At 32.9% G+C, this 27,733-nt stretch overlaps 3 protein-coding genes and 1 long non-coding RNA gene across 4 annotated transcripts; 2 read left to right on the forward strand and 2 right to left on the reverse strand.

The window, feature by feature from the left end:
* Window positions 1-8,060: 8,060 nt before the first annotated feature.
* Window positions 8,061-9,982, forward strand: LOC139865726 (uncharacterized). The gene is made up of 3 exons (XM_071853808.1): window positions 8,061-8,109; window positions 8,266-8,398; window positions 9,026-9,982. The coding sequence occupies exons 1-3, from the start codon at window positions 8,090-8,092 to the stop codon at window positions 9,848-9,850; spliced, it is 978 nt and encodes a 325-aa protein (XP_071709909.1). The 5' UTR covers window positions 8,061-8,089; the 3' UTR covers window positions 9,851-9,982.
* A 1,583-nt stretch (window positions 9,983-11,565) lies between these two features.
* Window positions 11,566-13,323, forward strand: LOC139865729 (small ribosomal subunit protein uS12). The gene is made up of 4 exons (XM_071853823.1): window positions 11,566-11,678; window positions 12,547-12,702; window positions 12,796-12,922; window positions 13,010-13,323. The coding sequence occupies exons 1-4, from the start codon at window positions 11,674-11,676 to the stop codon at window positions 13,148-13,150; spliced, it is 429 nt and encodes a 142-aa protein (XP_071709924.1). The 5' UTR covers window positions 11,566-11,673; the 3' UTR covers window positions 13,151-13,323.
* Window positions 13,324-15,087: 1,764 nt separating this feature from the next.
* On the reverse strand, window positions 15,088-19,863 carry LOC139865737 (uncharacterized). The gene is made up of 3 exons (XM_071853834.1): window positions 19,811-19,863; window positions 17,754-19,653; window positions 15,088-15,435 (listed from the first exon to the last, which is right to left on the reverse strand). The coding sequence occupies exon 2, from the start codon at window positions 19,620-19,622 to the stop codon at window positions 17,769-17,771; it is 1,854 nt and encodes a 617-aa protein (XP_071709935.1). The 5' UTR covers window positions 19,623-19,653; window positions 19,811-19,863; the 3' UTR covers window positions 15,088-15,435; window positions 17,754-17,768.
* Window positions 19,864-22,397: 2,534 nt separating this feature from the next.
* On the reverse strand, window positions 22,398-23,895 carry LOC139865745 (uncharacterized). The gene is made up of 3 exons (XR_011765089.1): window positions 22,821-23,895; window positions 22,655-22,705; window positions 22,398-22,525 (listed from the first exon to the last, which is right to left on the reverse strand). It is a non-coding gene; the product is annotated as an uncharacterized lncRNA (long non-coding RNA).
* Window positions 23,896-27,733: the final 3,838 nt, after the last annotated feature.

Below are 27,733 nucleotides of genomic sequence, written 5' to 3' on the forward strand. Positions count from 1 at the left end.
TAAAACAGAGTCTCCTTGAGCTTTCACTTGCACCCTTGCTCCATTTCCCATGAAGAGACTTGTTGTTCCCGCATCTTGATCACTTCTTTTGAACCCCTGCAAAGAATTGCAAATATGAGTTCCACATCCTGTGTCTAATACCCATGTATTAGAAGAAGTAATACTGAGCTCTATGTATACCATATATACATTACCTGAGGTTTGCCCTGCATCCCTCTTTTCCTTCAACTCCTTAAGGTAGACCGGGCAGTTGCATTTCCAGTGACCCATTTCACCGCAACCGAAGCACGGATCTTCCTTGGGGTTAGCTTTACCAGCAACCTTTTGCTTCTTGTTGTTGTTGGTTAGGGTAACCATCTTCCCCTTTCCCTTGCCCTTGCCTTGGTAGGTGGGTCCTTTCCTCTTAGCCACCTTCGGCTTAGAAGTGTTATTGTTTTTGGACCCGCCTTCATTGATCGTAAACACGGGTGAAGCCCTTTTACCCATGCTTGCTTCTGCCGTCTTAAGCATGGCATGTAATTCGCCAATGCTTTTATCCCAACCATTCATATTGTAATTCATTACAAATGTGTCAAACCTTTTTGACAATGAGTTGAGAATGAGGTCCGTGGCTAATTCATTAGACACGTTGCAATTTAGACGATTCGCTCGATCAATAAGGCTTTTCATCTTAAGGACATAAGATGAAACGGATTGGGAGTCGTCCATCCGATATGCATGAAGCGCTCGGACTGTTTCAAAGCGCTCGACAGGAGCTTGTTGAAAAAACAACTCCTTCAACTGTGTGATCATGTCATATGCACTATGATGCTCAAAATCCTTTTGGAGTTCGGGTATCATAGTCCCAAGCATGAGGCAAGAAACTTGCAACGAATCAGTGCAATATTTCTCCCAATATGCCATGTCTTCCGTATCATCCTCATCCGGTTGATCGGGAATGGGGTCTTCCAACACATACGCCCTATCCTCAAGTTTGAGGACAATTCTTAGATTGCGGAACCAATCCATGAAGTTCGTATGGTTGAGTTTTTCCTTTTCGAGGATTGACCTCAACGATAGGTTGTTAAAGTTTATTGGTGCGTTTGGAATGTTGTTGTTATTGGCGACCATCTACAAAATTTAACAAAGTTATTTAAGTATCAATTTTAATTTAACAATCAATATCCTTTAAATCCAATTGATATTTATTAAATTTTAGAATCCAATGGTAAACCAAATTTTGGTTAGGTAACCTTTATCCCGTCATTTGATTTAGCTAGGTAGTCATTATATGACAATTGTAATCCTTTTGCAACTTCTAAGTTATGAGATCATGCAATCCTTTTGCATGGCATATTTATCCCATCAACACCTATTTGTTCCTCATGCTTCGGTGACCATAAGTTCATGATTCCCAAATCAAGTCGTCTTACTTGTGTAAACGTGTAAATTCAACATACAAGTGGTTAGGTGACCTTTATCCTACAAGTGTGCGAAATTCACCTTAATCATATTAGTTTGCTCATAACGGTTAGGTGACCTTTATCCCATTATGAGTTCCCTAATATTTTTAAGTGTCACACAAAAGGATGGCGTTTAACTTGTTTGCCTTGTTAATATAGGGATTTTAAGTTTTCGTTAATTCTAGTTTGAGAAAACTATTATGCCATACACCAACATGCATTTATTGTATGGTTTATTTGAAATCCATTTTCAAGTCTTGTAATTAAGCCAATTACTTGATATAAACCATTTTATATGTGTGATCCTTTTAGTGTTCTTAATAACCATTTATTAATGTCCTTTTGCCATTTCAATTTAACCATTTAAATTGTCGTTTTGCATGTAGGTAATAATGTCTAATTTAACCAATTAAATTGTCATTTTGCTTTGTTGTTAATTTGTGTGATTAACTTGTAGCATACAAACATACAATCCACAATCATACAAAACAACCACGCATGCAAAATCATATGTTCACAATCAAGCCATTTTGGTGGACATTTGTTTAGCCGAAAACAAATGCCACCGGTAAAGGGGTTATAACACAAAGTAGGAGATTTTAAATCTCCCACTTAATCTTGCATCCAAATACTTCTTCATGTGTTCTTCAAGTCTTCATCATCTTAATCATTTTACAAAATATATCCTAATACATTTTGTCTAAAAAATGAAAATACAACCTAATCTATTTTACATACCAAATATAAAATAAATTACATAACCAAAATTAATATTACATACCAAATGAATAATTAATTTTACAAACCAAATGAATGAATATAATAACCACATAGAGAGATTAACAAATCAACCAAACAAATATTCATTCAAACACAAGGTCTTGGCAATGATTGTGAACATCAATATATCAACAAATATGACCAAATGGCAAACCCAAAATCACTTTTGGAACCCTCATAAATTCGGCCAAAAGGAAAAACCCTCCCAAATTCATTAATTTTGCATTTTACTTTCATGCATCTTAGTAGAATGCAAAGTTGATGGGTTTTAAAGACCATATATAAGAAGCATATTTCAAAGACTTCGGCTCTAGATACCATTGATGGAATTCAATATAACAACATGTTCTTAATGTTAACATAATTGCTAAACCAATTTAGTAAGATATATAGCAAGCGGAAGCATGATTTATTAAGAAAACAAGTGTATATATTTAACCATTTATTTGAATTCCAAGTAGATATCAAGTCTTGATAATATGCTTACAAATATAACAAGTAAAGAAGAGTATTTATACCTCCTCAAAAATTGTTTGAGGGCTGAATTTTGGACAGCAAAATGAAGGAGAAGATGATGGAGAATATAGCTTCTAACTTGAAGTCTCAAGTGTGAAAATACCCCAAGCTTTTGATGCACCAACACCACCTTTAATAAGTTGGGATTTAAGACACTAGAGAGAGCTAAAATAACAAGCTAAAGACTCCTCCTTGTTGCCTAAACAGTTCGGCCAGAATGAGCTGCAGAAGCAGAATTTTTGTTGTTGTTTTATGAGTATCTCTCCCTCTCACTTGAGTCCCATGCTTGGTTTTAGAGACAAGCATGTATATATGGAGTTGTGCACTCAAAAGCAACAAAATACAAGCATGAGATGCTCCCTTGGAGACCCCAAAAATCTGCCATCCATGATGGGTTTTAATATTATAGGATAGCTTATAAAACAATTTATAAAATTCCATGTATTTATTTTGTTACTTTCATATTTTATAAAACCATTTATAAAATATAACACATTATATTTATTTACACCTATAAATAATTAAATCCTCATAGTGTAAATTATCCAAATAATTTATCTCAAGTGATAATATTTTAGAAACCCGATTTTCTAAAATCCAAGTGTCGCGTATTTATTTAACGATCCAATCGTTAAGATTAAATACATATAAAGTGTCGGTAAGCTTGTTATTTGGTATGACCCGACTTGGATCATAATATATTAGGCACATTAATTTAATATGTCTCTCGGGCATACGAAATACCTTCAATCTCCCACTTGCACGAGAAACATAAGAAATTAATGCAAGTGATGGATACCACCTAACGACCGTCTATCACCCCCAATATGTTATGACTTTGTGCCATTCAATAACATCATCCCTTTCGAGTTCCATCTCGAATATGAATAGGTGAATCTTTCATTATATCATTTCGTCCTAGATGTCATGTTAAATCCAAGAGACACAGAGTGATCACTCTCTTCTAGATTTAACTTTATCAGGCCTTAGACATCTGACTCTCAACGAATAAGAGGGACAAATTCCATCTTGACTACATACGTTCTAGATTTAACTTTTTTCGGTTACTTTTAGTGATATTTTTTCTACACCTTCTTTTACTGGAATATCTATTCTTCCGGTTGATAAATTTAGGTTAAGATGCAAATTATTGTTTGTTTTAACAAGGCATGTGAATGATTAATGAACAGTGCCTTCTAAATGTTGGAGGTGTTTGCGTCAACGATCATGCGGTAGTGTTTCATTTGACCCACTAATTGATTTAAATTGTTAGTAATAAAAATTGTGGTATGAAATAGGTATTGTTTAGCAAAATATGTGGCTGTTTCTAATACTCCATCTATTTAAATTAGGATTTGTTTCTTATTTATTATGATTGATATATTGAATGTTAATATTACAGAATTCCAAGACTAAGGCTTTGTTCCAGAGTTATTTTGGAGAGAAATGAAATGAGATGGAAGGAAAATAAAACGAATTGGTGTTCCAGAGTTTTGTGTTGGAATGAAGGGAAAGGAAGGGAAGTGATTATTATGCCTAATTTTCTCTTCTACACTTCCTTTCAAATTGGAAAGATCCCAATCCCCTCCCTTTCATTCCCTTTCACTTCATTTCATTTCATTTCTCTTATTAATAAACTCTGGAACAGAGTCTAATAGAGAAACGTGAAAGAATTAAAAATTACGGAGTAATAAAATGAATTGTGTTAAAATAATGATGGCAAGGGTATTTTTGGAAGATGCTTCAAATTGTGGTGGAAGTATAAAAATTGTGTGTGGAAATATCACCACCCAAAAAAGAAAGGAAACAATCCAGATCCTTAAACATCATCATCTTCAATTTTCAAGATCTACTGCACAAATGTGTTTTGCATGTGGTTCATCGATTGTTCATCATCGTATCATCATCATCATATCAATAGTTTCGTTGGCCAATCATCTGGTTCATCATTTTTATCGATTCATGTCTGGTTCATCATCATCATCATCGATCCATTTCTAATCTCTGGTTCATCTAGTCGATTCTTCATCATCATCATCATCATCGTCATCATCATCATCATCATCAGATCTGAATTGTTTTCTTTTTTTTTTTAGGATTTTTGTGTTTGGGGAAGAACAAGTTGCAATTGTTATCTATTAATCTGCCATCTTCGATTGTTCATATCATCATCATCGTATCATCTCTGACATCATCACCACCGCCTAATTTCCCGGTCAAAATGGCCTTCGATTTTTCGACGAAACAAGCTTTTGATTTTCGATTTTCCGACGTAACAAGTTGTTGCAGAAATTTCCTCACGGGTTCGACTAGTGTCAATGTGTATTATTTATATCATCTTCGATTTTCGATTTTCAGTTTCAAGAACCTTCGACTTTCATTTTTAATTCATTGTGTTGTGTTGAACTGTTAATGTCTATATAGTGTATTGTTTATATCATTTTACGTTGTATTTGGTTTTGATTTACATGCGTAGAGTGTCAAAATGAAAGGGTTTTGACTAAACACGAATGGAAGATTGCAAAAAGAAAAAGTTTTGTGCAAATGAATGATAAACAAAAAAGAAAAAGCTACGTAAATTACATGTCATATTCAAAAAAAAAAACAAAAAATTCAACATAATTATTTTAACTGGTTTAGTCGGCAGCAAGTCATTTTTGCTGACATGAGTAAACTATTTGAAAGTATAAAGCTGACACCGAGAGCTTTTTGGTTATATAGCCTACAATGAAACAAAAATTGTAAGTTTATAACATAAATATAGTTTTAACCATTTTTTAGAATAGATTAGCAAATAGCAATAGCCGGTGTTTTTTTTTATTTAAACGGCAGCCGTTGTTCTCATTTCTGATGGAATTCAATATAACATGTTCTTAATGTTAACATAATTACTAAACCAATTTAGTAAGATATATAGCAAGCGGAAGCATGATTTATTAAGAAAACAAGTGTATATATTTAACCATTTATTTGAATTCCAAGTAGATATCGAGTCTTGATAATATGCTTACAAATATAACAAGTAAAGAAGAGTGTTTATACCTCCTCAAAGATTGTTTGAGGGCTGAATTTTGGACAGCAAAATGAAGGAGAAGATGATGGAGAATATAGCTTCTAACTTGAAGCTTCACGTGTGAAAATACCCCAAGCTTTTGATGCACCAACACCACCTTTGATAAGTTAGGATTTAAGACACTAGAGAGAGCTAAAATAACAAGCTAAAGACTCCTCCTTGTTGCCTAAACAGTTCGGCCAGAATGAGCTGCAGAAGCAGAATTTTTGTTGTTGTTTTATGAGTATCTCTCCCTCTCACTTGAGTCCCATGCTTGGTTTTAGAGACAAGCATGTATATATGGAGTTGTGCACTCAAAAGCAACAAAATACAAGCATGAGATGCTTCCTTGGAGACCCTAAAAATCTGCCATCCATGATGGGTTTTAATATTATAGGATAGCTTATAAAACAATTTATAAAATTCCATGTATTTATTTTGTTACTTTCATATTTTATAAAACCATTTATAAAATATAACACATTATAATTATTTACACCTATAAATAATTAAATCCTCATAGTGTAAATTATCCAAATAATTTATCTCAAGTGATAATATTTTAGAAACCCGATTTTCTAAAATCCAAGTGTCGCGTATTTATTTAACGATCCAATCGTTAAGATTAAATACATATAAAGTGTCGGTAAGCTTGTTATTGGGTATGACCCGACTTGGATCATAATATATTAGCCACATTAATTTAATATGTCTCTCGGGCATGCGAAATACCTTCAATTTTCTCGCTGACCCATGCAGAGGCGGATTTGAGGGCGTGCAACACGTGCGCTCGCACAGGGCCCATAATCCAAAGGGGCCTAAAGTGCCAGTACTTAACCAAAATTTATAGTGTTTAGCGAATTTATTCGTACATATATTTAAAACTTTCGTATACAAAAAGGTCTATTTATTGTTAATTGAACAGGGCTCATATGAAAAATTAGAATTAACGGGACGACCTTGACCCATGAATAAATTAGCAACCCGTCATATCATATATACAGCAATATATAATAATAATTAATTAATATTAATACTATATATATAATACGTAGTATATAATACTACTGTTAGCATAGTTAACGCCTACATCAGCGGACAATTTATATAGTTTGTCTCGCGTATAAGCACGTTGAATTCTTAATGTTTATTAATTGGTCCGTTTATGTGCTATTGGAGATTTCTTTAGTACTACGTATATGTAAATTAAGTCCTCCTTAAATTTAATTTTACATCATTAATCATCACCAATTCTTATTTCGCTAATACCACATCTTGAAGATGTTAAAGTAATAAAAAAATATTACGGAATAGGTATAGCGCATATCTAAGTAAAAGTATCGCGTTTTCCAAATATCTCTAGACTGTTGGCAATGATGCGTTTGTCTACCCACCCACGCGTAGGTGGCATGACAAACACCCCACAAACGATGGAAATGGGCGTTTGTGGGTGATTTGAGTTGGGGGCGTTGGTCCTTTTTAAACAATGAAAGAAGAGATGAGTGAAGTGAGGTGGTAGACTATAACTGTTTGTGGTTATTTTCTCTCTCCTATATTTTATTATTTATCTACCAAATATCAATCAAATTTTAACATATCACCCACAAAACTTTCTACACTCTCTAAACAAATACCCCTCATTATAGATTTATAACTATCTCATTACTCCATAATTGTCATGTGAGCGTCATAACTTAAAAAGAACTCTTCTTTCACTTCACGTAAACGTCATCATTATCTATGGTCTAACAAAACACACATCTAAATGACTTGATTATTGATTAATTAAATACTGATGTTTTTTCACAAAGCATATACTGTATCAATCGAGAGTAAAAATAAAGTATAAAATAAGAAAATTAGAGTATATAATTTGTGTAATCATTCTTCTCTTTCTTCTATTTTTGCCCAAATATTTAATTTTCCTTGTGGTGTGAATTTGGTTGTTGGGAGTGGGTTAGTTCCAATTTGGTATGGAGTTCATTTCAAGAATTCTCTTGTTTCATACCTTAAAACCAAATTCTTAGAATCGTAGTTCTTTATTAACTTGTACGCCATGCATTACTATTTGTAAAAGAATATATGTTAGTGATTTCAACTACATTTAAAAATGATAGATTTTGACTATTTGTTTGTTTTCTTTTAATGGGTATTGATTAAATTGAGGTTTACTTGATGTCATCATTCATTGGTATCCTTTTACATGTATATAGCATACGTTTTAAGACACAAATATTTGTCCCACAAGTATTTCTCTTGTAATCATTTTAGACACTCTGGTTTAGGGGTATTTTGGACAATGCAACATCCCAAAACAAGGTATGCTCTCCCACTTTCTTTCACGTTATCAAATACTAACATGTTCATATAGTCAATGTAACATTTTCCTTCCATATTTCTCGGTTTCAAATACCATTACCATTTAGTCATTATGTAATCAAAGGTAATTAGTTACTTGGTTTACATGAAATACAGAGGCGGAACAACGAGTTCTCTGGGGAAACCTAAAACCACCGGAGCGAACCGTGACAACGGGTCCTCGCGAAGTTTGTCAACAAGAAGTCCTAAGGCTGTTGACCATCGGTTGCAACATGGTCTGTCTTCCGAGGTATGATAATATTTGTGGGTCTCGTTATGTTTAAAAGAGATAATAGCTACTTTTTAGAAGAATGCTAATCTTATGGTATTTAATTTAATTTTATGGAGTTACCATGAATAAATGCATTTTTTTTTTTTTGGATTAGCGACGAAACTTGTATTACAATTAAATAAAAAAAAAATTAAGTATTGAAAGTTATACAATTAAATAAAATTGAAAGTAGTACTCGATAAATTACTCTGTAATTGAATAGATTTGGAATTGCAACTTTTAGAGTTGTTTTAAGAAAACTTTTATGCATTAATTGTGATGCATTCACAACTACCTACCGGATATTTGACATCTCTAGCATTAAATATGACACATTTAAACCTATAAATGATTTTTGATTACAACTCTTAAATATGTCTATATCAATTGTCAATAATTCTGAACTTCTAGAAAAATATTAGCTCTGCCTCAAAATAATTTGGGGTGAATTGAAATTTTGGTGAATAGTAGAGTATAAATATTGTAAAGTGCCTCAAGTATGCTTAGGATGGTTTTTTTCTTTTTAGTTTGCATTTGTAATGTAATATATACTGTAGTTTTTAGCTAATTTTTATTATTTTTGGTTAAAAAATAATAATATTACAGAAAAGAAGAGTAGGAAGAGTAGCTGAATTAGAAAGTCAACTTACTCGGCTTCAAGATGAGCTCAAGAAAACAAAGGACCAGTTGAGCCAATCTGATTCATACACGAAACGGGCTCATCAAGAAGCCGAGGAAGCCAAGAAACAACTCGCGGCTACATTAGCCAAACTCGATGAATCGCAACAACAGCTCGACGAGCTTTGGGCTAGTGATGAATCTCGAATTAAAGAACTCAGAAAAGTCTCACAGGACCGGGACCGAGCATGGGAGTCCGAACTCAAAGCTGTCCAAAAACATCTAACTGCGGCCTTAAACGAGAACCAAAAACTCAAAATTCGGTTACAAGAAGTTAATGAGTCCAAAGAGGCTAATGATGAGATAACGAGATTGCGGTTAGAACTTTCGAAAAATGTGGATGTTGTTCAAGAGTTAAAGATCCAATTAAACGAGTCAAAAGACTCCGAATCACGAGCTTTAGAACTCGTTAGTCAAACTCAAGAACAACTTGAAATGGTAACGTTGAATGATGAGAATGAACTGGGGTCCGCGTTGGCTGCAAATGCGGAGTTGGAGAACGAGTTAAAAAGGTTAAAAGTGCAAACGGAGCAGTGGAGGAAGGCTGCTGAGGTGGCAGCCGCGATTGTTTTGGGTGATGGCGAAAATGGGAAGTTAGTCGAGTCATCGGAGTCGCTTGATCATTTTCATGTTATTGGTGACAAGTCGAATTCGCCTTATTCGGAAGATGTTGAAGATGATATATCGAGCAAGAAAACTAGTAACATGTTGATGAAGAAACTTGGGGTGTTGTTAAAGAAAGGACCAAAGTAGTACGATGTTTTTACTAGGTTATGTTGTCTGATGTTACATGTGTGTTTTATAAAACTGTTAGTATCTACATGTATATAAAACTGTTAGTATCTACATGTATATTTGTAATGTCAGCATGTTATTAATGGTTGAAAAGTGTATAAAGTATACAACTATGAAGTTGAAGTGTCATGAAAATTATTATGCTTGTGATTGTACCTTTAGTTTGAGGGTGAAAACTATATATTTGTACATGGATAAGGTTTTTTAGTTTAGGTTGAGTAATATTTTTACTCGTATACCATTTTTCAACCTTTTTCATTACCAGCTTAAAATGTGTTACTAATGAAATTTGAAATTGAGCTCTTTTGTGAAGGTATTATGATTTCATTAGTGACATATCTTGAAATGGTTAAAAACTTTATATTTGTGAGTCAATAATTAAATATTTAACAAGTTGTGATGTGGTCCAGCGGTTGGTGGTCTGACTCCTTTAGCTTTAGGGATAGGTTTCAAGGTTTTCTCCCGGGCAGCGATGGGGGCGGGGTTATTATCGCTGCATCGGCATAGTCGAAACGGGAGATGATCGCAATGGTTGGTTTAGTCCCCATCGGGTGATCCCAATCGCTGTTAAAAGAAAAAAAATTAATTAAATATTTAAACATTACTTGTTTGTTTAAAGATATTCGAAATGATCATATATGCCAACCCTACATTGACTTGCAGAATGTGACAAGAAATTACAATAGTTGTGTTTGATTATGATGGTGGATTTTGCTGGTGGAACATTATATTCATCATGTATCATGTATTATTAGAACATGTTTAAATATCAATATCTTTGTGTACAAGTAAAATGATTACGCATGCTTATATTTAAGTTTGGAGTATATGTTGTCGAAATGGTTTAGAAGCTAAGTTACGAGTTTTACAAAGAAGAGCTAATTTTAATACAGATTTATGATAAAACTGTAAACACTTTAATTATCATTACAATATTGTAAATGCAAATGAATTATTGAATATAATTTTATTTTATTTTAGGGAAATGGGTCAAAATACCCCTAAATTTCAAAGTATTTAACGATATGCTCCTAAATTTACGTAATTGCTATTTTGCCCTCAGATCACGCACCCCACACGGTTAAATTTGAAGGATTTTCTTCACAAAAGCGCTCGTGCTTGGTAGAATGTGTAAACGGGTTTGCAAATGCTTTTAGATTTAAGGTATTACAAAATAAAGTAAGAATCGAAAAATTGAAGATTCACATGAAATTTGGCATATCTCACGTTAATGCATGTTTGTGTGTTTTATGCGTTCAAAAAAAGACTTAAGCGCCCTTTTAAAAGTGCAACACGCACAATGCGTGTTGCATGTAAGTTTGTGTGTGTTACTATCTCCAATAAATGCTCGGTAATACGCACCACACACTGACCATCACGCACGGTGCGTGGTCAGAGGGCAAAATGGCCATTATGAAAATTCAACTGCATATTGTCAAACACTTTGCGATTCAAGGGCATTTCGGCCAAAAAATATTTTTAATACCGAATGGGCTATTGAATATGCAAGATGAAATTAAGTGAGAAGGTATAAGTGGGCTAAAACAAATGTCTCTCCGTTACTAAAGAATAATTCAAAAGAAGACTTACTTGGGCCTATATATACTACGACCCAAAACAGAAAAAGTCCATATAAGCTGGCCCATTTTGCTTCTAAGATACTACCAATATAAAACAAAAATACTCAATACCCCAATTATAACAAGCAGTAGGGTTTTCTATCAGACGGCAGCCGCAGCTTCTTCAAAGTCTCGCCGGAGAGTTACTTAAAATTTGCAAACATGGGGTATGATTTCAATTCCTTCTTTTCAACTAATGATCTTATTCTTCTAAATCTGTTCAATTTCTTATGTTTCTGCTATTATTATTGTGTTAATTTAGGAGTTCATGTATGGTTAATATTTGTAGTTATATATAGCTTGTGCCAGCTTATTTGAACACATTCTAGCTTTGTAAATGAAGTATATGCTTGAATCAAACAATAATTTTTTTTTTTATAGAAATGAATAATGAGATGTTAGATTGATTTGTTTTCATTAAGATATATGTAATTTGTAGTTTTTTTTTTTTTTTTTTAAATCTTATTTCAGCATCATAAGCTCAAGTAATTGTGTTTGGGTTTTTTTTCTTTCAAAGTTTCAAAAAAATAAGCTATAGATTAGGTTATATGCACATAAGCAATAAGCTCTTAGAATAAGCCCACCAAACTTACTAAAATGGTATTTGAATTTAAAATGTGTAGGGTAAAATAACTGATTTTTATTAGTATCTCATTGTTGAACACGCAACATATTGTTGGAACAAATTTTTTAAATGTGTTGAACTGCTTAGTTGTATTTGTTAAGATTGTAATTTTTAATTCAGTAGGTAGTGTTTGGTTTACTTATGAGTCAAACTGTATAAAAACATATAGATTTGAATCATTTTTACTAGTTAATCGTTTACATTTTTGAAACTGTTCAATTGTTTGTTGATGTGCACAGTTGGTTATGGATTTTTTGGTCACTATGATCACTTAAAGCTGATCTAATTTGCGTGCTGTATTTGATTTGTGTTTTATTTAGGACTTGCTTGTATATTGTCAGTTGGTTGCTAGTTTGGAGATTTAGCTTCAGTTTATATGGTTAATGTTTATTTGAATTATCATATTGCAGTAAGACACATGGAATGGGAGCTGGTCGCAAGCTCAAGTCCCACCGCAGGAGGCAAAGATGGGCTGACAAATCGTACAAGAAGTCACATTTGGGTAACGAATGGAAGAAACCTTTTGCCGGTTCTTCTCACGCTAAGGGAATTGTTCTTGAGAAAATGTAATATATTTTTTATAACAATATTGAACGAGCTTTATTAATTACTCAAATGAAGTTGATACTTGATTAACTGTTGTTTTCATGTCTCTGTAGTGGAATTGAAGCTAAGCAGCCTAACTCTGCTATCCGTAAGTGTGCCAGAGTTCAACTTATCAAGAACGGGAAGAAGATTGCAGCATTCGTTCCCAATGATGGTTGTTTGAACTACATCGAAGAAAATGTTAGTACTAAATTCTTCCATTTTGAAGAACTTTTGTTGTCATTTTAGTAACTAAATTATTAAAAGTTGTATTCTTGTTTGGAACAGGATGAAGTTTTGATTGCTGGATTTGGACGAAAAGGTCATGCTGTGGGAGATATTCCCGGAGTTAGGTTCAAGGTGGTGAAGGTTTCTGGTGTTTCTCTTTTGGCTCTATTTAAGGAGAAGAAGGAGAAACCAAGATCTTAAATCATCCGAGGTTTATTTGATTGTCTTGTTTTTGGTATGTTTTTATAAGAGTTCAAGTTGTGGCTTTGTTTTAGATTGTGTTTGGAGAGGTCATACAATTGGTACCCTGATTGTATTGTGATTTTGGTAAACACATTTTATTTATACAACTGTTTCTGCCTATTGCTCCAGTATCACTCTTTCTCTTATAGACGTGTACTAAGCTTTTGTCAATCTTATATGTTAAAAATAAAAATCGTCTTTTCAGAAAGCTATGATTTTGTTGCAGTTGGTTTCTATTGCTAGCTTCTTAACCAACTAAAATTGTAGGAAAAACTTGTGTAATTGAAAATTTGCAATTGATGCATCATTTGGTAGTTTATGATCCTCGCATCAATGATGATGTTTTTTCACATAAACGTCACATTAAAAAAATAAAAAAAATACTTTCTCACACACAGAGTAACACATGATTAAATTACTCCAACCATGACATACTTTATTGTAAAGCTAAAAATTGGAACTTCTAAATTAATTATTACGGAGTATATATTTAAACATCAACAACAACAAAATCCATACCACAATGAGTGGTGTATGGGAACGTGAGATGTAGACAATCATTCTCCTATCCGAGAACAAAGACAAGTCATTTCTCCACCCAAAGTGAAAAACAATTTCAAAAGTAGAGAAAGTCATCCCTCTCTCTATTCGACGGATAGAGAGATTGCTTTCGAATGGACCTCCGGCCAATAAGTAAGGAAAAAAATTTGTTGCCAATGGAGCCCTTGAGGGCTAGACCGAGCACGAGAACAAGGTGACATCAGTTGGGAACCCTCTTAATGTGTTATCTGAAATACGTAGCTCAGTTAGGCGAAGTATATCAATTGGTAGTTTTTATTACGATAACATAATCACATTTGCCTCGTCCATACATTTTGATGCAGCAGTTAAGTTTGAGTAAGCCATGTTGCTGGTTTGCTTGGTCCATTTGAACAATTTGTTTTTTCCCCTTGTTAAGTAATGATTGATGATGGATATATCTGTTTATAATGGTAATACATGTCTATCATGAATAAGTTATACTCTCCCCGTCCCCAAAAAAAATTGTCCACCAACAAAATATATTTAATTAAGATATGTTTGTAAAACATTTATTTTGTATTTTTATTTAATAAGTAATTCAAATTCAAATTTATTACTCCATAGTTTTCTATAAAAAGTAACTGGGAGAAAAAAATTTATGAGCAAGTATTTTGCGAACTTTCATATACAAGAAGGTAGTAACATGAACTCTTTCTTTGGGACGAAGGAGTATCTTATCAAATTACCGACCGTTTTGCGTGTTAACGTCTGAATAGGTGAAAAAATAGCATAGATGATAAATAAAGAATTTAGAGTAATTATATTGAGTTAGAAAATAAATGGCAGTCATATTTGTGAGAACAAAGTTTCTAACTGAAACTTACTTGTGTCCACGAGTTTGGAGTTTGATTGTTTGTCCATGTCAAATGTTCATGGGTTAGGGTCGTGCTACTGTTGGAATCAAAACGATTGACGAATGAAATCAAGTAGACTGATTAGAGTCTGGTCAATTTGTATTTCGATTAATCATTTAATCAACTCGGTAGTATAATTTAATTTGTATCTTTTGTGGGAGAGAAAAAAAAATTCAAACTGATATGGTTTTAGTCGATTCACTCTATTCATCCATTCCAAGCTTAAAACATGAACCATCTATCAAATCCTTATATGTAAAAGAATTCTGGAACTTGACTCGCAGTCCTTTTAGTTCTTTACTATTTTGCTTCTCTTACAGAAGTAGCCTAGACTACATCACAAAGCGCCAAAACATGAACCATCTACCAAATCCTTAGATGTCCATGTTTGCTGATCAAACCCGGTCGAAAAACCACACATTGAAAATGCAGAAAATAAATAACGTAAACTCATTTCAAGATTAAAATAAATACATCCCATTTAAGATAATATAAGTATTAGAAGACTATATTAAACATAAAACCTACAAACTCACATAATATCTATCCCCAAAGGAACAACAAAAACGAGAAGCTGTGGGCTACATCTGAAACTGCAAAAGACGGTAGATTTACAAGTTGCCCAAATTATACATGCATACGCAAAAGTACTAGTGTGTACATAATGACTGATGGTCTCAGCTAACTATCATCTATGTCTACCCATCTCAAAAGACATCTTCTGCTTCAACGGTTCAACCACTTAGTATTGGCCTATGCTTTCTCTACCATTTTCACATTTTTGATCAAAAATGCAAACCTGGGAACCTGTAACAATGGCATAAGATGATTAAAATAGTTATTCAAATTCATGAAAAATTTGTTGAAAAACCCATTATGAGATGATTAGTAGGGGTACTCGATGATTGACACACTAATATGCTAAATATTGAGAAACATAATTTCATGCAGGATTTCAGGCAGGATTTAAAACCCATGGAAATTTGATTTTACCATTTTCATGGCGTCTCAATTTTAATTTTATTTTATTTTTTTAAAAAACTTTTTCCTACTTATTGGCCGGAGGTCCACTCGGAAGCAATCTCTCTATCCGTCGAACAAAGAGAAGGATGACTTTCTCTACTTTTGAGAGTGTTTTCACTCTAGGTGGAGAAATGACTTGTCTTTATTCCCGGATAGGGGAAGGATTGTCACATCTCACCTCCCCATACACCACTTATGTGGTATTGGGTTTTGTTGTTGTTGTTGAGAAACATAATCTTTAAAAAAAATTACGGCTTATGAAAGAGTTGATTCAGGCTGCGTTTTATCCCTAACGGATCAGATAGAAAGAAACAAGTCAAATGGGGTAAGAGTTACGTTTAAGACAAACTTAATTATGTTATACACATGGTACTTACTAACAAATCTATCAAATTTGGCCAGAAATGTTTCAGGTTCAGTGGTCGACCCAAACCCAACCCATTTAAACTTGTACCAAGCGAAGCATTGTAACACTTCACCAACCTGCCCTGCCCATCCAAATTTCCACCTCTGGTGAACAGGGCCAGATATTGGGACGTGCAAAGTATGCAATCGCACAGGGCCCAATATCCAAGAGGGCCCAAAAATGGTAGCCCAACATTACGTACCTAGGTCCATTATTTATTAAGGATTAAAAGATTAAAAAATAAAATACCTAATATAACTGGTGACTGAAGAACCTTTTTATCTAGGAAATATTTACGTATATAAAATGTCTACTTTTAATAATTGAACGAGGCCCACGAGATTGAGAGGACGACCCAGCCGGTGAATATGTATAACCCACACAAAGACGATATTTCTTAGTTGCCCACACTAGATATGACCAAGGTTGGAGAATTCGGATCTCGGGGAGATCTCGTTTGAACATTTTTAGGGAGATCTCAGCATCTCGGAATAATCTCGGAGAGATCTCGGACGTTGACTTTATAGTTTTTCTAATAAAAATATACATAAAAACATAAATATATGTATATTTATATACGTTTTTACGAGATTTTAGAAAAATATCCAAGAAATGAGCGAGAAAATCTTTGAAATTACGAATTTTACAAGAAAATGTTACAAATTAACAAGAAAATTCGAGAAATCGTGGCTTTGACTAATTTTGACCCCGTTGACCAAGAAATCTCGGGAGAAGAACATCTCGTCTCAGTTGCCTTCTAAAAACGAGATCTCGGGGGAGATCTCGGGGAGATCTCGGGGGATTTACAACACTGGATATGACCACAATAAGATTCGTAAAAGGACTAAAATGAAATCCACATATATTTAATCTGTGATTCATTTTACTATATTATTACATGTTAACTATTTCTTCCCTAAATACATATTACATATATAAATTACAAGTAATTTTAAAAGATCTATATACATTTCGGTAAACACATAATGAACATTTGATACAAATTAAGTACCACAGTTCTAATTTCAAATATAAATCAAGAGCAATGCTTGGACTCAATCTTCAAAATAGAAAAAAAAAAAAAAAAAAAAAAAAAAAGTTCGGTAATTGATGAGATGAACCAATCAGAATTCAAGTTTCTTTCTCTCTCTTTATACTACATACTATTGATTTATTTCATTGTGTGGATATTTTTTTGTAAAAAATGTGCGGATCAAGTATCTCACAAAAAATCATTGGTGTAAGAGGCTAGAAAAACAATAATAAAAGCTTAAAAAATATTGCTTGATTGGCACAAGAGGCTAGAATAACAATAACAAAAGCTTAAACGTCTCAACTGGAAAAAAAACTCAAACGATCTTAACTGTAAAATATCTGACCGAATCAGATAATTGACCCCATTAAGACCTTAACTTAATAAATAAACTACCCAACAAAGGACTACAGTGAATGAAATTACAGCATGTCAAACTTGCAGCTTAAAGATGCATTTCAAGTATACTACATACCTAAAAATATCTAAAGCATTGACCCCTACAAAACTTGGTAACACACAAGATGATAATATGATATTCACATCCATCTTTTTTTTTTCAGGTAATGCATACCCAAAAGATAAGTGGTTAGACCTAGAGCTCGTTAAAATTCAAATTATATATCTACCACAAAATTAAAAGAACAAAAAAGAAAAACGCACCTATCTTAGGCTGCATCATTCGTCAACAGATTCCATGTTCTTTCTCTTTTTCTTTCGGTCAGTTGAAATAATTTTCTCCGCAACATGCTTTGATTTCTGAGATTCGTTCTTAAGAAGTGCAGGCGAAGGTGACTCAGATAATTGTTTTGCGATTCTTGATATTCGATCACCGATTCTCAAGAAGCTTTTTGGGGCTAAATCAGTTGACTTTTTATCATCATCTTCATTCACATTATCCTCCTTAACACCCTTACTCTCTAAAGTCGATTTTTCCCAATCACTCTTTTTCATTTTACTTTTCCCATTAACCACACTCGAGCTCCCCTTTGGGGTCACACTTTTCACGGTTTCAGCTTTCTTGTTAGGGACCAAATTACAAGCATTCAACTTCTTCTTTTTAGGAGTAACCTTTTCACCAACAATAGCCCGTTTTGTGTATTTAACCGCCTTATCTTCCTCAGAATCATCACTCAATCGTCTTTCTTTCTTGCGTGGTACCGAATCACGGGCCGTTAACTTCCTTTTTTCAGAAACTTTCTCACTTTCAGAAGCCGGTTTTGTATCTTCAACCACCTTATCTTCCTCCACTATAGGAATCTTCAAATTGTCTTCTACCTCATTATCTACTCCATCCACAATATCATGTGCTTTAAACTGATTATAGCCTTTCCAACAGTAGTACGCCAATAACCGACTTCTAACTGAAATAACCTCCAACGTATTATACCCATCAAAATGTTCTCTAGCTAGATCTTGCACCGTTTTAACAACATCCACAGGTTTTAAACTAGCCACAGTTGAAAATTTATCTCCACCATCTATTCTGCTAGCTTCATTCTTAATCCCAGCATTAACAAAAACTTGAGTTTTTACTTTATCATAAACCTCTTTAGACAAACACGAACACGCCAATCCAAACTCGATCCGTCTCGATACCTCATCCAACGCACAATTTACAGCATTACAGAACTTTTTTGAATTACTTTGTTTCTCCATTTTACCAAAACTCTTCCTAAATGGCTTGATATTTGAAACTTTATTCCAAGCAAAACTTTGATCCCCAAAATAAGCTATAAGAAAACCTTTCTTGTTTGAGTATTTTTTAGCTTTATCTGTCGAAGCAGATGAATCAAATATCTGCCCAGGCCACCACGGGTAGCTTTTTACCTTTCCCCACACCAAATCCGTAACCTTATATTCACCTTCCTTTTCTTCATCATTAACAATATTTTCATCAACAAATTTCTCAACGTCCTCCATTACTACGTCTTTCTCATCTCCAAAAACTCGATTGTCGTCAATCGAATCTTGAGCAGCAACATCAGCATCTGCATCATTACCAGAAGACGTTCCCATCGTTCGGGTTCTGTTTTCAAAATCTAACAATTCATCCCCAATTTTAATACTGTTACTAACAGCAATATCACTAGTATTTGGCTGTACAGACGAAACTACAGCATCTTTCTCGATAGATTCCTTAACATCGGCACAATCAGAAGACAATTCTTCCATCGTTACGGTATCCGTCTTCGAATCTAACAACTCAGCCCTAACCGCAACCTTATCACGTTCCTTTTCCTCATCATTAACAGCAGTTTTATCTAACACTTTCTCATTCTTCTCCATTATATTCCCCAATTCATCTCCAGAAACCCTAGTTTCATCAATTGAAAGGTGAACAGCACCAACTGAACCGTGATCAGAAGGTAGTTCTACTTCTTTCGTTAGGGTTTCAATTTTTGAATCTAACAAGTCAGTCTTAATTACATCCTTAATTCCGTTACTTACATCACTAACGCTATTATTAGGTCTTTCAGATGAATTAACAGCATCTGTGCTACTTTCAGTAGCACCGGAGTTTGCAGACATTGATATATATAATCTTCTGCAATTATATCAACTACAATAAACACGAACCTATATTAATCATAACCAAACTACACATACATACATATAACATATACATATGCATATAAATAATAAATTAACTAATAATATAATATTATAATAGTAATAACTGTGTGTGAGGAGTTATTTGCAGTAGCAGTTAAACATACCTGTGAGTCAAAAACGGAGTGGGAGATATAAATCGAGAAGACAAGAACGGAGTCAGCGGCTAGATTATTTCTATACTCCGTATATGTTTTTACAAGTGAAATATTTACACAATTAGCCCTTTAATTATCTAAACTTTTATTTATTGGTAGTTTATTGGTACAAGTTTTAGGGATATTAACTAACATGTTTTCTTTAACAAAAAAAATAAAAAATAAAATATATATATATATATATATATATATATATATATATATATATATATATATATATATATATATATATATATATATATATATAACATTGTGCGAAAAAAAAAATATTCAAAAATGTCCTCTCAATTTCATAATATTTTTAGGTCTGATTTTGCGAATCTTAGCTTTGAATTGCGAATGGCGTTTTTGAATAACAAACCATATATGCAAATCGCAAAAATAAATAAATAAATAAATAAAAGAATACGATTTGCAAGGGCATTCTTGTATAAAGTTTATATTCATTCTAGAAAGTGTATGACGCCATAAAGTGGTGGGATAAGTAATGAAAAAGTTAAATGTTTCTTAATTAAGCTAAACGAGAAATAAGAGTTGGAACATAAAGACGGACTTTACTACAACATTAAGATTATTTGCCATGGTCATTGTGACGTGGAAAATGAGTGTAGTGAGGAAGGTTATATGAGAGGGTAGTGGAAGATCGTGAATAACAATTTTTTTGAATGATGGTTGAGAGTCAATAACATGGTCCGAACACGATGTTGAACTCACCATTCTGATTATTTCTCTGGAAGAACATTAGAGTACTAGTGCCCTTCAGGAGTAAACCCCCACGAAGAATATACACGGGCATCGATTGTGTTAAAAGCCCCTCGGATGAGGCTCAAACGTATTTACGTCTTAAACATATGAGGCCCATGAAATGTGTGAGTAACCACAAGATAAATATATTTTGAAGCACATGAGAGTTGAACCTCTGACCTTCCTTATATGAGAGGGTAATGAAAGGTCGTCAAAAACATGACAATGTAGTATTGAAAGTTGATTGAAAATGAATAAAAAAGATAGAAAAATGACCAAAATAATACTGTAATATTGTATTGAAAATTGCCTTCCAAAACATCAGTTGAAAACCCAAATACGCCCCAATAAAATTTTGTCAACGCCCTATAAGTGGTTTAGGCATTTTAGCTTGCCAAATCAGCCAATCACGCCTTTTATACTCATTATCCGAGTGTTAAATTTTTCTCGTCAAATAATGTGCCTCTCCTTGACGAAAAGTGATGCCTTTAACCCGACGTCACAATCTGATGGATAGGGGTGTTAGTCACTTTCTTGACGGAAAAAAGGTTGCGTTTCTTTTTTTTACCAATCAAGATTATGACTTAGAAATATTTATTATTAGCTTCTTTTTTTTCTCAACAAACTTCCAATCAAATTTTATCACATCGCTCGAAATCTTTCCACTCAAATTTACCACTAACATTTAATATTCACTATTATATTTAACTTCACCTCATGACATTGACACATCACCAAAAAGTACACCATTTACTCTGATCTTCTGACATCATAGTCATGGCTAATAGTAATGTTACAGTGGGGCCTTTTTAATTCTGAACTTATTTCTTATTAGGCATATACTAGTTGAGGGAAGGACTTTTCGGGTATAACTTTTATATGCTTTCTCGAACCTTTTGATTAATTGCCCAAATGTCTTTCTCATAAGCATAAACGACTACGTACAATTTGGCAAGAAACCAAGTGGGTTTGTGGTTACTTGATTTGGAGGAATAGAAATGCAAGGATCTTTCGGAAGAAGGAATGGTCCACAAGCATGATATTATCGGACATTCAAGTTCAAAGCTTTAATTGGATATCGAAAAAAATTAAAAAGGTCTCAATCGATTGCCATCAATGGTTGTTTAACCCCGAATTCTACACATCGGGCACAAATCAGCGTACCGGAGTTGGTTAAGATCTACATCTATCGAAGCCTCAAAGTATCGATACTTTCATATATGTTCCGTTTATAGCAAACAAAATCCATTAACACATTGTATAATTGTAACCCTGTATTCGTGGTTAAATTTGGTCATGGTCCAACCTGCATTTGGGCCTAATCGTTGTACTGTAAATTTTCGATTAGTATTAATAAGTATTACTTGCTTTTCAAAAAAAAAAAAGGGCCAAAAAATTCAGGTGCTTTCAGGATCATCTTATCCCTGCAGTCCATAAGGAACAAGTGCTGACTTGTGGTCAAAGTTAGTTAAGAGTCTCTCTAGAAAGCTTATTTGAGGTTGGGTTAGTAACTAATCCTTCACTATTTCTCGAAAGTTCTCTTCCCTACATTTTGTAGCAGGGTTGTTTTTATATGTTAATGTTAATTCCAAATATCATAAGCATATATCTGTTTGTATGCAAGAAGTTAGGATCTTCAATTTTCAGGTAGCTGACAAGTGACAAGCTAATTACTACAGCATTAGTTGATCCAGCTTCAGTCTTTATACTCTATAATATATATTTTATAAAAGCTTTTAAAAGATTCTGCTATATACTCCTGCATACACAATAATTAGTTGATGCAGCTTCAGTCTTATACTCTATAAGAGAATCGGCCACTGTTACTGACTCCAAAGGCTCAACACATACCAATAATTATTATCATATCATCTGAAAATGCTGCTCTGTGCCTTGCATCTGCGCCATAAAACGTTGAGCCTGTCATTCACAAGTTTCAGCAAACAACTGAATTAAGTCTATGCACTAATCTACCAAAAACATAAGCAGACACAATGATACAAACACCATCTCTTTTTTTATGAATTCGTGCCATTAAAATACAAATACCTGTGAGTTGCCATAATTGAGCCTCTGGGGATACAAACCTTGAGTAGCAAGCTGTAGAAATTCAAGAAAATGAGAATTAGATATACTTCGAGTTAACATTCTATTTGTAGCATATTGACTCCACTTATTTGTTTCTTTGAAGAATTGGTTATTCGCAATACTTAACCTGTCCATTGTTATCAGGCTGCACCACATCTTTCGTATTAGATCCATCATTACCCGTTCCAGATCCCTTGGTCTCGCCCTTCAAAAGGAAATGTAAATATCAATTATTTTTTTAACTTATTAATTAATCAACAATTCTTATATTCTTAAGAGTGAAAATAACATCACTAACCTCCACCTGCCACAGCAATCCGATCATGAAAAGTAAGAAGTAGAAAAATCAATTAATCAGTGATAATTATCATATAAACTATTGCTGTAACTATACTAATCAAAGACTCATGTAGCTACTATACTAGAGTAGTCATATTCGACTCATTTAAATTTTAATGGGTTGATTCAGTTCATGGGAAAAAAACTACATGGCACCTGCCCCGGTGGATTTGAAATTTTTTGCCCTTGGTAAATTTGAAATTTTCAAGCTTACAATTTGATTTTGCCCCCAAAAGGCTCCATATTTTGTCCAAAAGCCTCCGGAGTTTGCCCCCACCCTAAGAGCCCATGACCCACAAGGTTGTATTTTCATGGAAGAATAGAAGGAAAAAATTTACAGTGAATGTGAACGTTTTTAGAAAAAAAATTGTCCCGGCGAAAAATTTTTCTGGTTCCGCCACTGATTCAGTTACGCTTTTGTACCTCTAATAGGTTAGACATGTTGGGTAAAATAGCTTTTAAGGAAATGCGTCAAATCGGTAAAAACTTAAACGAATGTAAAGTTTGTGTAAGCAACATATATAATACAACAAAAACCTTCAAAATGATTGTAGTGAAAAAAAGTCATACCATTTAAATTATAGAGAATATAAACTTCTGGACAGATAGTGGTTTAAACAACAAGCTAGTAAACCCAAACCGGTTCAGACTAATACAAAAATACAGTACATGTTTTAACCCGACCCGCCCAGTTTTTCACTTTAGTAGACTTACATTACCTCTCTATATCTACTCAGGTATACTTTGAGTGGCTCGATATAATCTTCGAACCCTAGTGTTGCCATTGCCCACATCAAATCATCACCATTAATGGTTTTCCTTTTTTCCTTTTGACACTTATTACTTGCCCTAAACATTCCTCATCCCACATCACCAATTAAACATTAATTAACCACATAAACTTGTACACACCGAATAGTTAAACAAACAATATTCATCTATATCTATACATACATAATTACAAAATGATTACATCCCAAATGAACAAAAGCACACAGTTTATGTACAAATATTGGCATAATACTTTTCTGTAAAAAAAAGAGTTTGAGCTGCAAAAGAACCAAGTTAATCCCCCAGCTAGTCGGGCTTTTGAAGTAGTATGACTAGTCACCAGGTTGACCAATTTATTCGGATAAAGTTGTCAAAGTTCACTTTAATCGGTCAAAGTTCAAGGTATTCTTAAAACCGGTGAAAAGTCCAATTTATCGGATATTAGTTAACAGTCAGATTTCTTTAGTTAATACCGATAAAAATCGATCAAAGTCGGTCAAATACAGGAAAAGTCAAAGTCGGTCAATGTATGTTGCCCGCCTTGGTCGAATAGTCCGGACTAGCTACTTTTACAATTTTGATCATCATCATGAAGGTACTAGATTTATATGTAGGATTGCTGTTCGCGCTAGCACAATGATTATACTCCATGAATTCGTTCTCTAGTACCATAAACCCAATCAAAGAGGGGTCCTTTAAGCTTTTATGTATACATTTGTTTCATCTCAAATCTACGAACACTCATTAACCGATTATCTCTAACCGATGTAGGGCACCCATTAACCGATTATCTCTAACATTATATAGTCGGATAACTTATATTGAGTACAATCTTAGGCTCAAAAATATCTACAATAGTACGTAATAATACCTAGTATATTTAAATTATCTATGTTTTATATATTTTTGTAAAGCGACATTTGTTTGGGCTTGTCTAGATGTTTGGGCTTGTCTAGATGCTTGCTTGTGTGTTTGTTCATTAATCTTAACTTAATATATAATATTTAATTTTAATATATGAATATGAAAGTAAGGAAAAAAAAAGTGTAAATTACATAGTCGCTGGTGATAAAGCTAATGAACTCAGAAACACATTCTTGAAGAGTCTCTTTAGCATCTTTAGCAATTTTTCCATTTGCAGATATCCCTTTTTTCATGATCCTGCTTATATTCGCTATCGGCAGCAACCTATCTTGTTCTCGAACACTACTGCTATAACTATTATCACCACTCGAATCATGGCTCCCACCACCTTCACCCATTTCAACCACCAAATCCCTTCCCTTTTAAATATTCTATTTATATTTATTTATTTTATTATTATTTTTTGTTAAATAAATTGGGCGCGAGATAAAGATGGAAAGATCGAACGTTGGAGAAGATGAAAGAAGATATGTTGTATCGGCACCGTTGGTTAATTCGGTGTGTTGTGTTTAATGTTAATGTGATGAACAAGATTGATCAGTGAGATGTGACCACGTGGCACATGCGCCTCTTGTGCTTGTACTACTAGTATTGTCCAGAATCATTTGTTCGTATATATAAAAAAAGAATTGTTGTCTAGTTGAGTATAACATGAATATTAACACCTATCTTAAAAAATAATGTTATTACATCTTGTATTAAGATATAAGAAATGTTACAACAATTTTCTTTATATAATAAACAAACATATGGTCAGCCGCGCTTTGCAGCGGCGAACCATATATACGTTATCTGCAAAATCACGATTACATATGAAAGCATAATGTAGATAGTAGTATTTTACAGGTTGATTTAGAATCATTATAAACCTTTTTCATACAGGCAAAAGATATGTCATTTAGGAGCGTATCTATAGCATATCTATTATTCAGGAAAAATTGCATGCTCTTTTGTGTTCTGCACATTAGCTTATTGCTTTTTTCCTTGAGTTTTTTTTGTGCAGGAGTGTCTGTGATAAATTGAATTGGTTAATGTAAAGCATGTGTTGATTATTTAGACATCAATTATTTGTTGTGTGCGCTTTTTACCTGTTTGAAATTGTAGTTGACGTTTGGTTGTTAAGTTGTTGTCTTCTGAAGTTGTGCCTATTCCTGCAAAACCACTAACCACTGCAAACAAATCCTACATTTCATGACCCGTCCTAATTCATCTGAACGAAGTCCATATCGATTATAAACGATTCACAATAGTTGTTTACATCGCGAGGTACTTGACCTCTATATGATACATTTTACAAACATTGCATTCGTTTTTAAAAGACAAACTTTCATTTACATCGAAAGTTGACGGCATGCATACCATTTCATAATATATTCAACTATAATTGATTTAATAATAATCTTGATGAACTCAACGACTCGAATGCAACGTCTTTTGAAATATGTCATGAATGACTCCAAGTAATATCCTTAAAATAAGCAAATGCACAGCGGAAGATTTCTTTCATACCTGAGAATAAACATGCTTTAAAGTGTCAACCAAAAGGTTGGTGAGTTCATTAGTTTAACATAAATAATCATTTTTATCATTTTAATAGACCACAAGAATTTCATTTCCAGTTCTCATAAATATACGTCCCATGCATAGAGACAAAAATCATTCATATGGATTGAACACCTTGTAACCGACATTAACAAGATGCATATAAGAATATCCCCTATCATTCCGGGAAATCCTTCGGACATGATAAAAACGAATTCGAAGTACTAAAGCATCCGGTACTTTGGATGGGGTTCGTTAGGCCCAATAGATCTATCTTTAGGATTCGCGTCAATTAGTAGATCAGTTTACTAATTCTTAGGTTACCAAGCAAAAGGGGCATATTCGGCTTCGATCATTCAACCATATAATGTAGTTTCGATTACTTGTGTCTATTTCGTAAAACATTTATAAAAGCGCATGTATTCTCAGTCCCAAAAATATATATTGCAAAAGCATTTAAAAAGGGAGTAATGAAACTCACAACACTGTATTTTGTAGTAAAAATACATATGACGTCATTGAACAAGTGTAAGGTTGGCCTCGGATACACGAACCTATATCAGTTGTATATGTATTAAAACAAATTCTTGTACTCTTATAAATCTATATATTATTATTAATGATGCAATTGTTATATTTATTAGTTTATAAGTTTCATTATTTATTTATATATATATATATATTTTTTTTTACATAATGATATTAATGTAATTAAGTTGTATATTTTAAATATATCTTTATATATATATATATATATATATATATATATATATATATATATATATATATATATATATATATATATATATATATATATATATATATATATATATATATATAACCTTCATTTGTTATACTTATAATCTTAACCATGTCTTTTAAACTTTTATTCTCATAATTATATTTATCTTAATAATAATGATAATAATATAGATATTATTGATAATAATAAAAATGATAGTTTTTAAGAATTACAAAGAGATAACATTAGTAAAAATTAATATTAATGATAATACTTTTAGTAGTAACAATACTAATATTGAAAGCTCATGTTAAGTATAAATGACAATCTTTATAATAATAATAATAATACTATCAATAATAATACAATGATAATAGCACTAATATTAATAATTTTTGTAATGATAATACTAATAATTCTTAAGTGATAATACTAGTAATAACTATGATAATATCATAAGTTATATTAATAATAATAATAATCATATAATTAATGCTAATAACTATCATAATAATAGTATTTAACAATAATAAATAATAATCATAATAACAATAATGAAAAGGATAATAATAATAATTATTATAATTCTAATAAGGATAACATTAATATATATAATCAGAATAATAATAATAATAATAATAATAATAATAATAATAATAATAATAATAATAATAATAATAATAATAATAATAATAATAATAATAATAATAATAATAATAATA

Source organism: Rutidosis leptorrhynchoides, chromosome 1, assembly GCF_046630445.1.
Source record: "Rutidosis leptorrhynchoides isolate AG116_Rl617_1_P2 chromosome 1, CSIRO_AGI_Rlap_v1, whole genome shotgun sequence".
Lineage (NCBI taxonomy): Eukaryota > Viridiplantae > Streptophyta > Magnoliopsida > Asterales > Asteraceae > Rutidosis > Rutidosis leptorrhynchoides.